This window comes from Athene noctua, chromosome 34 (genome assembly GCF_965140245.1).
Source record: "Athene noctua chromosome 34, bAthNoc1.hap1.1, whole genome shotgun sequence".
NCBI lineage: Eukaryota > Metazoa > Chordata > Aves > Strigiformes > Strigidae > Athene > Athene noctua.
This window is the reverse complement of record NC_134070.1, coordinates 1,363,117-1,375,088: the sequence shown is the minus strand read 5'-3', so window position 1 is coordinate 1,375,088 and position 11,972 is coordinate 1,363,117. Positions and strand designations below refer to the sequence as shown.

Here is an 11,972-nt window from a genome sequence, read left to right as displayed (position 1 = left end):
TGCACGAGGAGCTGATGCACGACGGGGAGGTCCGGTCCTGGTGCGAGGTGATGCACAAGGAGGAGAAAAAGAGGAGGGGGTGGGGAGTTGGGGGGGGGGGGGGGGGGCTGGCCTGGTCCTGGTGCACGGGGAGGTGATGCACGGGGAGGTCCTGGTGCACAGGGAGGTGCCACACGAGGGATGCCCGGTCCTGGAGCACAAGAAGCCGTTGCACAAGGCCGCCCCGATCCTGTTGCACGAGGCCCCCGTGATCCTGATGCAGGAGGGCCCCCCCCCCTCACCTCCCCCCCCCGTCGCCCCGATTCGCACTGCACGAGGAGCCGATGCACGAAGCCGCCCCAGTTCCGATGCACGAGGAGCTGATGCACGAGGCCTGGCCTGATCCTGGTGCACGAGGAGCCGATGCCCAAGGCCAACCCAGTCCTGGTGCACGAGGCTGTCCTGCTCCCGGTGCACGAGGTTGCCCCAGTCCTGGTGCACGAGGAGCTGTTGCACGAGGAGCCGCTGCACAAGGCCTCCCCACCCCCATTGCACAAGGACCCGATGCACGAGGAGCTGATGCACGAGGCCACCCCTGTCCCTGGTGCACAAGGAGCCGTCGCACGAGGCCTCCTTGATCCCATCACACGAGGAGATGTTGCACAAGGCCTCCCCCAATCCTGGTGCACGAGGAGCTGTTGCACGAGGTCTCCCTGCTCCCCTGGCCTGAGGTGCTGTTGCACAAGGAGCTGTCTCATGAGGCCTCCCCGCTCCCGTTGCACGAGGTGCTGGTGCACAAGGTGCCCTCGCATGAAGCCTCTCCACTCCCGTCGCACAAGGAGCCCTTGCACGAGGCGCTGTCGCACGAGAAGCCCTTGCACGAAGCCTCCCCACTCCTGTCGCACGAGGAGCCGTTGCACGAGGCCTCCCCGCTCCCGTTGCACGAGGGGCCGTTGCACGAAGAGCCCTTGCACGAGGCCACCCCGCTCCAGTTGCACGAGGGGCCGTTGCACGAAGAGCCCTTGCACGAGGCCACCCCGCCCCCGTCGCACGAGGAGCCCTTGCACGAGGCCTCGAGGCTCCCGTCGCACGAGGGCCTCCCCATCTCGCGCGAGGCCGGGGCAGGAGGGAGTAGGGGGGGGGGGAAAGGGGTGGGGGGGGGGATGGAGGAGGGGGGGGGGGGTGTATGAATCTTCCCCCCCCCCCTCACCCCTCCCCCTCCTCCCCCTCCCCCCCCCCCCTCCCCTCCGCCTCCTCTTCCCCGGGGGTCGCCGGGGGCCGCCGCCAGCCCCGGGGCGGGGGGTTGGGGGGGGTCCCGGTGGCCCCCGGGGCGGGGGCTAGTGCTCAGCAGCGGGGCCGCGCAGCTCGCCGTTGGCCGTGATCGGGGGTGGCGGGGGCGGAGGCGGGGGCCGCGCGGGGACCCCCCCGGCCCAGCTCACACCCGGGTCTGCTGCACCCACGGCGGAAAGCTGCCTCTCCTGCAAGGCACCGAGGGGGCTCATTCACCCCCCCGCCCCCCCTTTGTCCCCTCGAAATGTCCCCAAGCCACCCACCAACCCCCCCCCCCCCCATCCCACACACCACAAACCCCCCCCCCCGCCTTTCCCCGTCGCGGCGCAGGACTCACCTACAGCAGCTCGCTGGGACCCTCCGGCGCTGGCAGGACCCCCCCCCACCCCCCACCCCACCCCCCCCCCCAAAAAAAAGAAATGTCCCCATCCCACCCCACCCCGGACAGGACATGGCACAGGGACGCGCGTGTCACCTCCCCGTCCCCCCGCCCCGTCCCCCCCCGCCCGGGTGAGGTGAGATGGGGACAGACACGAGACACGAGGATGGAGACGAGGCGGGTGACGGCGGGCGCCAGCGCTGGGGGACGGTGGGTGGCCCCCCCGCCCTCCCCTCCCCCCCCTCAAAGCCACCCCCAGAGGGGACGGTGACACTCTTGTCCCCACTGTTGTCACCCCCGTGGGGGACGTGAGCAGGACAGGGACAAGCCAGAGCCGTGTCCCCAAGGGCTCCTTGGTGGCCCCGGGGGGACACCCCAGACCTCATGTCCCTAAGGGGGACATGGGGACACAGGATGGAAACGGGGACACAGGGACACCTGGGTCGATGTCCCCAAGGGCTCCCAGTGTCCCTGAGGGACATGGGGACACCCCAGATCCATGTCCCCAAGGGCTCCCAGTGTCCCTGAGGGACATGGGGACACCCCAGATCCATGTCCCCAAGGGCTTCCAGTGTCCCTGGGGGACATGGAGACACAAGAAGGACATGGGGACGCCCCAGATCCGTGTCCCCAAGGGCTCCCAGTGTCCCTGGGGGACACAGAAAGGACATGGGGACATCCCAGATCCATGTCCCCATCGGTTCTCAGTGTCCCTGAGGGACATGGGGACACCCCAGATCCATGTCCCCAAGACTCCTTGATGTCCCAAGGGACATAGGGACACCCTGGATCTGTGTCCCCAAGAGGATATGGGGACACAGGAGGGACATGGGGACACCCCAGATCCACGTCCCCAAGGGTTCCCAGTGTCCCTGGGGGACATGGGGACACCCCAGATCCATGTCCCCAAGACTCCTTGATGTCCCAAGGGACATAGGGACACCCCAGATCCATGTCCCAAACGGTTCCCAGTGTCCCTGGGGGACATGGGGACACAGGAAGGACATAGGGACACCCCAGATCCATGTCCCCAACGGTTCCCAGTGTCCCTGAGGGACATGGGGACACAGGAAGGACATGGGGACACCCCAGATCCATGTCCCCAACGGTTCCCAGATGTCCCTTGATGTCCCTGAGGGACATGGGGACACAGGAAGGACATGGTGACACCGCAAATCCATGTCCCCAAGACTCCTTGATGTCCCAAGGGACATAGGGACACCCCAGATCCATGTCCCCAACGGTTCCCAGTGTCCCTGGGGGACATGGGGACACAGGAAGGACATGGGGACACCCCAGATCCATGTTCCCAAGACTCCCTGGTGTCCCAAGGGACATGGGGACACCCTGGATCCATGTCCCCAAGAGGATATGGGGACATAGAAGGGACATGGGGACACAAGACAGACATGGGGACAGTCTGGATCCGTGTCCCCTGGGATGAAGAGGGGGCAAGGGACACCGGGAGGGGACAAGGATGTCCCCGTGGCACGTCCTGGTCATGGCACAGGAGGGTCAGGGACACCCGGATCCATGTCACGGGGGTGCCAGGGGGGGACATGGGACAAGGAGAGGGACATGGGGACATCCCAGATCGATGTCACCTGGGATGAATCAGGATGGGGGAGGAGACAAAGTCCTACCAGGACACAGGAGGGACATGGGGACACCTGGGGAATGTGTCCCCAGGGGGGGGAGAGGGACACAAGAGGGACATGGGGACACCCTGGAGCCATGTCCCCAAAAGTTCCCACTGTCCTGGGGACATGAGGATACCCCAGATCTGTGTCCCCAGGGGTCTCAGTGTCCCTAAGGGTCCCCAGTGTCCTTGGGGGACATGGGGACACAAGGGGGACATGGGGACACAAAGGGGACATGGGGACACATGGCTCCATGTTCCTATGGGTCACCAGTGTCCATGATGGACCATGGAGACGCAAGTGGGACATGGGGACGCCCTGGATCCATGTCCCCAAGGGTTCCCAGTGTCCTTGGACGGACATGAGGACACAAGGGGGACATGGGGACACATGGATCCATGTCCCTAAGGGTCCCCAATGTCCCTAGGGGATACAGGGACACAAAGAGGGACATGGGGACATGCCAATGTCCATGTCCCCAGGGGTTCCCCAGTGTCCTGGGGACATGGGGACACCACAAATCCATGTCCTCGAGGGTTCCCAGTGTCCCCAAGGAAACATGGAGACAGAAAAGGGACCATGGGGACACCTGGATCCATGTCCCCAGGAGATCCAGGTGTCCAGGAGACATGGGGACACAGGAGGGACTTGGGGACACCCTGGAACCTCAAAGGTTCCGTGTCCCACAGGGATGTGGGGACACCACGGATCCGTGTCCTTGAGGGTTTCCCAGTGTCCCTCAGGGGACATAAGGACATGGGTGACCCTACACCCATGTCCCAAAGACGTGGGGACACAAGAGGGTCTTGGGGACATCCTGGATCCATGTCCCCAGGGCTTCCCAGTGTCCCTGGAGGACAAGGGGACACCACAGAGCCATGGCCTTAAGGGCTTCCCAGGGGTCCCTCAGGGGACAAGGGGACACAAGAAGGACATGGGTCACCCTAGATCTGTGTCCCCAAGAGTTCCCAGTGTCTAGAGGACATGGGGACACCCCAGCATTGTGTCCCCCTAATGGTCCTCAGTGTCCCTGGGGGACATGGGGACACAAAAGGGTCTTGGGGACACCTGGATCCATGTCCCCAAGCATTCCCAGTGTCCCTGGGAGACACAGAAGGGACATGGGGACATCTAGATCCATGTCCCCAGGGGTTCCTAGTGTCCCTGGAGGACAAGGGGACACAAGAGGGTCTTGGGGACATTCTGGATCCGTGTCCCCAGGGGTTCCCAATGTCCCTGGGGGACAGAGAATGGACATGGGGACACCTGGATCCATGTCCCCAAGGGTTCCCAGTGTCCCTGAGGGACATGGGGACACAAGAGCATCTTGGGGACATTCTGAATCCATGTCCCCAGGGGTTCCCAATGTCCCTGGGGGACATGGGGACACAAGAGGGTCCTCGGAGACACCTGGAGCCATGTCCCCAAGGGCTCCCAGTGTCCCTGGGGGACACAGAAGGGACATCAGGACACCTGGATCCACATCCCAAAGAGTTCCCAGTGTCCCTTGGGGACAAGGGGACACAAGAGGGTCTTGGGGACATGCTGGATCCACGTCCCCAAGGCTTCCCAGTGCCCATGGGGGACAGAGAAGGGACATGGGGACACCTGGATCCACGTCCCCAGGGTTTCCAGTGTCCCTGGGGGACATGAAGACACAAAAGCTTCATGGGGACATTCTGGATCCACGTCCCCAAGGGTTCCCAGTGTCCCTGGGAGACACAAAAGGGACATAGGGACACCTGGAGCCATGTCCCCAAGGGCTTCCAGTGTCCCTCAGGGACATGAGGACACAAGAGGGTCTTGGGGACAGGCTGGATCCACGTCCCCAAGGCTTCCCAGTGTCCCTGAGGGACATGGGGACACAAGAGGGTCTTGAGGACATTCTGGATCCATGTCCCCAGGGGTTCCCAATGTCCCTGGGGGACATGGGGACACAAGAGGGTCCTTGGAGACACCTGGAGCCATGTCCCTAAGGGCTCCCAATGTCCCTGAGGGACATGGGGACACAAGAGGGTCTTGGGGACATGCTGGATCCATGTCCCCAAGGCTTCCCAGTGTCCCTGGGGGAGAGAGAAGGGACATGGGGACACCTGGATCCATGTCCCCAGGGTTTCCAGTGTCCCTGGGGGACATGGAGACACAAAAGCATCATGGGAACGTTATGGATCCATGTCCCCAGGGGTTCCCAATGTCCCTGAGGGACATGGGGACAGAAGAGGGTCTTGGGGACATGCTGGATCCACGTCCCCAAGGCTTCCCAGTGTCCCTGGGGGACAGAGAAGGGACATGGGGACACCTGGATCCATGTCCCCAAGGGTTCCCAGTGTCCCTGGGGGACACAGAAGGGACATCAGGACACTTGGATCCACATCCCAAAGAGTTCCCAGTGTCCCTGAGGGACATGGGGACACAAGAGTGTCTTGGGGACATTCCGGATCCATGTCTCCAGGGGTTCCCAATGTCCCTGGGGGACATGGGGACACAAGAGGGTCCTCGGAGACACCTGGATCCATGTCCCTAAGGGCTCCCAATGTCCCTGAGGGACATGGGGACACAAAAGGGTCTTGGGGACGTTCTGGATCCATGTCCCCAAGGGTTCCCAGTGTCCCTGAGGGACATGGAGACACAAAAGGGTCTTGGGGACATTCTGGATCCGTGTCCCCAAGGGTTCCCAGTGTCCCTGGGGGACACAGAAGGGACATCAGGACACCTGGATCCACATCCCAAAGAGTTCCCAGTGTCCCTGAGGGACATGGGGACACAAGAGTGTCTTGGGGACATTCCGGATCCACGTCCCCAAGGGTTCCCAGTGTCCCTGAGGGACACGAGGGCATAGGAGGAACATGGGGGACACTCCAGCATCGTGTCCCCAAAGGTTCCCCGATGTCCCCTGAGCGCTACCTAAGGGGAAGGAGGGGGGGGGACGGGGACGGGGACGGGGACGGGAGGACCCACCTGGCGTGTCACCGGAGGCCGAGGGTCCCGTGACAAAGGCAGGGCTGGCCCGCGCTACCTGACGGACAGCTAGGATGAAGAGAGACACGGGGGTCAGGGCCACCGCGGGGGGACACGCTCGTCCCCATGGGGAGGGAAGGGTGCTGGGGGGTGGGGGGGACTTGGGGACACACCGTGTCCCATTGGTGGCCTTGGGGGAGGGTGAGGTGGCCCTGAGGTGGCTGGGGGTGACCCCAACCCAAGGAGGGGGTCCGTCACCGGCTCCGTCACTTGGGGGGGGGGAAAAGGTGGCCTTGGGGACACGCTGGTGGCCCTGTCCCTAGGTTGAGGGCGAGGAGGCGGGGGGGCTGTGGCTTTGTCACACCCCCCTCACCACCATGTCCCTCTGGTGTCCTCGCTGAAGGTGGCCCTGTCTCCTCTGGGGGTGACTTGTGTCCCCCCAGGGTGGCCCTGTCCACACTGGGGAAGGCCTTATGCCCCCCAGGGGGTCACTGTGTCCCCCCTGGGGTGGCCCTGTCCCCCACTGAGGTGGCTCTGGGCCCCCCAGGGGTGGCCTTGTCCCCCCAGGGGTGGCCATGTTCCCCCCCAGGGGTCACTTTGTCCCCTCAGGGGTGGCCCTGTGTTCCCCAGCGGGGTCACTTTGTCCCCCCTGGGGTGGCCCTAACCCCCCCCAGGGGTGACCATGTCCCCCCAGGAGTGGCTCTGTCCCCCCCCCGGGGGTGACTGTGTACCCCCAGGAGTGGCCCTGTCCCCCAGAGGGGTCCCCATGTCCCCCCCGGAGGTGGCCCTGTCCCCACTGGGGATGGCCCTGTCCCCTCCCAGGGGTGACCTTGTCCCCCCAGGAGTGACTCTGTCCCCCTTGGGGGTGGCCCTATACCCCCCCCACAACCCCCTGTGGGTCATCAGGTCCCCCCAGGAAGTGGGGGGGCCCTGTCCCCACTGGGGGTGGCCCTGTCCCCCCCAGGGGTGGCTGTGTCCCCCCTGGGGTCCCTATGTTCCCCCCAGGGGTGCCTGTATCCACCCCAGAGGCCCCCCCATATGCCCCCCAGGGGTGGTGGCCCTGTCCTCCCCCATATCCCCCTACAGGTCCCCATGTTCCCCCCCCCAGGGTCCCCATGTCCCCCCCAGAAGTGGCTCTATCCCCCTGTGCCCCCCCCCCCCCCAAGGGCAACCATATCCCCCCAGGGGCCATCATGCCCCCCCCCCCCCCAGGCATCCCCGTCCCCTCTAGGGATGTCCCTGTCCCCCTACATGCCCCAGAGGTGACCATGCCCCCCCCCTCCCCCGTAGGTCACCAACCCCTCTCCCCCCCCACGCCAAGATGCCACCACCCCCCCCCAGGAGTGACAATCTGCCCCCAGGGATCCCCACAGCCCCCCCTACTCCCCCCCCAGGGCTGCCAATACCCCCCCAGGGGTGCCCGTAACCCCCCCAGTACCCCCTTCCCCCCCCAGGGCTGCCCTCCCCAAGGGTGCCCATAACCCCCCCCCACCCATGGGTGCCCACACCCCACCTGGGCTGCCCATAGACCCTCAGGATGCCCCCAGAGGGTGCCCAGACCCCCCCCCCCACCCCCCCACCCCCGCTATGGGTGCCCCCCCCAGGGATGCCAATAACCCCCCCCATGGGTGCCCATACCCCCCCCCCACGGATGCCCAGACACACCCCACACCTACCCACAGACCCCCCAACACCCACCCCTCAGCGGCGCCCACACCCCCACCCATGGGTGCCCCCACCCCCAAGGGTGCCCATACCCCTCCTGGGGTGCCCGAAGTCCCCCAATCCCCCCCCCCCCCCCCTCCAACTTCAGCGATGTCCAAACACCCTTCTAGGGGCGCCCATACCCCCCTCCGCGGGTGCCTGTAACCCCCCCCTTAGGGTCTAGCCATACCCCCACCCATGGGTGCCCCCCACCCCGGGCCCCGCCCCCAGCGCGGCGTGGGATGGCCGATGTCACACGGAGCAGAGCAATGACATTGTAATTTCCACCTGAGCGTCGAGCAGCCGCCGCCGGCCCTCGGGGGGGTCGTGGGCGCCCAAGTGATCCCTGCGCAGCTCCTGCTCCACCAGCATCAGCCTGCGGGGCCAGGCTTCACCGGGGTCACGCTGCCACCCCCGGGGGGGCACCCCGGGGACACGGGGACACCCCCCGGGGTCCCGCTGCCACCCCCGGGGACGCGCCTCCGCCCTGGGGACACCCTCCCCCCCCCCCCCTTTCCCCCGGGATCAGGCTTCATCAGGGGTATGGGGACAGCCCAGGGACACCCCGGGGCATGGGGACACCCCAGGGACACCCCAGGTCCTGGGGACACCCCATGGACACCCTGGGTCATGGGGACACCCCAAGGACACCCCAGGGGACACCCCAGGTCATGGGGACACCCCAAGGACACCCCTGGGGACATCCCGGGTCATGGGGACACCCCAAGGACACCCCAGGGGACACCCCAGGTCATGGGGACACCCCAAGGACACCCCTGGGGACATCCCGGGTCATGGGGGCACCCCAAGGACACCCCAGGGGACACCCCAGGTCATGGGGACACCCCAAGGACAACCCTGGGTAATGGAGACACCCCTGGGGACACCCTGAGGACACGGGGACACCCCCCGGGGTCCCGCTGCCACCCCCGGGGACGCGCCTCCGCCCTGGGGACACCCTCCCGCCCCCCCCCTTTCCCCCGGGATCAGGCTTCATCAGGGGTATGGGGACAGCCCAGGGACACCCCGGGGCATGGGGAAACCCCAGGGACACCCCAGGTCCTGGGGACACCCCATGGACACCCTGGGTCATGGGGACACCCCAAGGACACCCCAGGGGACACCCCAGGTCATGGGGACACCCCAAGGACACCCCTGGGGACATCCCGGGTCATGGGGACACCCCAAGGACACCCCAGGGGACACCCCAGGTCATGGGGACACCCCAAGGACACCCCTGGGGACATCCCGGGTCATGGGGGCACCCCAAGGACACCCCAGGGGACACCCCAGGTCATGGGGACACCCCAAGGACAACCCTGGGTAATGGAGACACCCCTGGGGACACCCTGAGGACACGGGGACACCCCCCGGGGTCCCGCTGCCACCCCCGGGGACGCGCCTCCGCCCTGGGGACACCCTCCCGCCCCCCCCCTTTCCCCCGGGATCAGGCTTCATCAGGGGTATGGGGACAGCCCAGGGACACCCCGGGGCATGGGGAAACCCCAGGGACACCCCAGGTCCTGGGGACACCCCATGGACACCCTGGGTCATGGGGACACCCCAAGGACACCCCAGGGGACACCCCAGGTCATGGGGACACCCCAAGGACACCCCTGGGGACATCCCGGGTCATGGGGACACCCCAAGGACACCCCAGGGGACACCCCAGGTCATGGGGACACCCCAAGGACACCCCTGGGGACATCCCGGGTCATGGGGGCACCCCAAGGACACCCCAGGGGACACCCCAGGTCATGGGGACACCCCAAGGACAACCCTGGGTAATGGAGACACCCCTGGGGACACCCTGAGGACACGGGGACACCCCCCGGGGTCCCGCTGCCACCCCCGGGGACGCGCCTCCGCCCTGGGGACACCCTCCCGCCCCCCCCCTTTCCCCCGGGATCAGGCTTCATCAGGGGTATGGGGACAGCCCAGGGACACCCCGGGGCATGGGGAAACCCCAGGGACACCCCAGGTCCTGGGGACACCCCATGGACACCCTGGGTCATGGGGACACCCCAAGGACACCCCAGGGGACACCCCAGGTCATGGGGACACCCCAAGGACACCCCTGGGGACACCCCAGGTCATGGGGACACCCCAAGGACACCCCTGGGGACATCCCGGGTCATGGGGACACCCCTGAGGACACCCCATAGACACCCCGGGTCATGGGGACACCCCTGGGGACATCCCATATGGACACCCTGGGTCATGGGGACACCCCAGGGACACCCTGGGTAATGGAGACACCCCTGGGGACACCCTGAGGACACGGGGACACCCCCCAGAGTCCTGCTGCCACCACCGGGGACGCGCCTCCGCCCTGGGGACACCCTCCTCCCTCCTTCCCCCAGGGAGGACACCCCTGGGAACAGCCCAGGGACACCTCGGGGTATGGGGACACCCCTGGGGACATTCCAGGGGACACCTTTGGTCATGGGGACACACCTGAGGACACCCGAGGGGACACCCTGGGTCATGGGGACACCCCTGAGGAGGGACATCTTGCCACCCCCGAGGGACACCCCCAGGGGACACCCTCCCCAGGGCCAGGCTTCATCAGGGTCACGGGGACACCCCTGGGGACACCCCCTGGGGACACACTGCCACCCCCGGGGTCTCCCAGGAACAGGCCTGGGACACGGGGACAACCCCAAGGACAACCCCAGGTCATGGGGACACCCCATGGGACATCCCCTGGGGACACCCTAGGAACAAGGAGACACCCCGTGGGACATCCCCTGGGGAGACCCACCCAGGACCACGGGGACACTCCAGGGACACCTCGGGACACCCAGGGTCAGGGGACAACCTGCGCTGCCACCCCTGGGGACACCCCCAGGTCACAGGGACACCTCCCTGGGGACACACTATGACCCCAGGGACACCGTGGGGATGGGGACACCCACCCGAGGGACACGCTGCCATCCCTGGGGACACCCACTGCCACTCACCCCAAGGACATGTGGGGACACCCCAGTGACACAGCAGGGACACCCCAGGGTCACACTGCCACCCCCCAGGGACACCCCGGGGACACAGCATGGACAGGCCACACTGGGGGTCACATTGCCACCACCCTGGGGACACTCAGGGACACAAGGGGACACCCTGCTATGTCCAGGTGTCCCCCATGTCCCTCTGTGTCCCCATGTCCCCGTGTCCCCATGTCCCCAGATCCCCCATGTCCGTCTATTGCCTCCAAGTCCTCTGACGTCCCCATGTCCCTCCATGTCCCCTGGTGTCCCCATGTCCCTCTGTGTCCCCATATCCTCCAAGTCCTTCAACGTCCCCATGTCCCTCTATGTCCCTGTGTCTCTGTCCCCGTGTCACCATGTCCCCATATGTCACCATGTCCCTGTGTCCCCAGATCTCCCATGTCCATCTATTGCCTCCAAGCCCTTCGATGTCCGCATGTCCCTCCATGTCCCCATGTCCCTCTGTGTCCCAATATCCTCCATGTCCATGTCCCCATGTCCCCTGGTGTCCCCATGTCCTTCTGTGTCCCCATGTCCCCCTGCGTCCCCCGAACCTCCATGTCCATCTATTGCCTCCAAGCCCTTTGATGTCCCCATGTCCCTCTGCGTTCCCATGTCTATGTCCCCATGTCCCCATGTCCCTCTGTCTCCATATCCCTTTGTGTCCCCATATCCTCCATGTCCCTCTGTGTCCCCAAGTCCCTCTGAGTCCCCATGTCTCTCTATGTCCCCATATGTCACCATGTCCCTGTGTCCCCATGTCCTCCATGTCCCTCTATGTCCCCATGTCCTGCATCCCCATGTCCTTCTGTGTCCCCATGTCCCTCTGTCTCCATATCCCTTTGTGTCCCCATATCCTCCATGTCCCTCTGTGTCCCCATGTCCTTCTGCGTCCCCATGTCCCTCTGTGTCCCTGTGTCTATGTCCCCATGTCCCTCTGTGTCCCCATGTCCCTCTGCATCCCCATGTCCCTCTGTGTCCCTGTGTCTATGTCCCCATGTCCCTCTGTGTCCCCATGTCCCTCTGTGTCCCTGT

The 11,972-nt window shown here is 65.8% G+C and overlaps 1 protein-coding gene across 11 annotated transcripts in view; it reads right to left on the bottom strand.

Annotated features, from left to right (window-relative positions):
* Positions 1-1,225: 1,225 nt before the first annotated feature.
* The window catches only part of SYNGAP1 (synaptic Ras GTPase activating protein 1), a 38,877-nt gene continuing 28,130 nt past the window's right edge, over positions 1,226-11,972 (bottom strand). For 8 of the 11 annotated variants that reach the window (XM_074930602.1, XM_074930603.1, XM_074930606.1 and 5 more), the window contains 3 exons: positions 8,239-8,339; positions 6,247-6,315; positions 1,226-1,457 (listed from right to left, as the gene is read on the bottom strand). In XM_074930602.1, coding sequence (XP_074786703.1) covers positions 1,324-1,457; positions 6,247-6,315; positions 8,239-8,339 — 304 coding nt within the window. In that variant the 3' untranslated portion in view covers positions 1,226-1,323. The remainder of the gene's footprint in view (positions 1,458-6,246; positions 6,316-8,238; positions 8,340-11,972) is intronic. The other 3 variants (XR_012635424.1, XM_074930604.1, XM_074930605.1) reach the window with 3 other exon arrangements.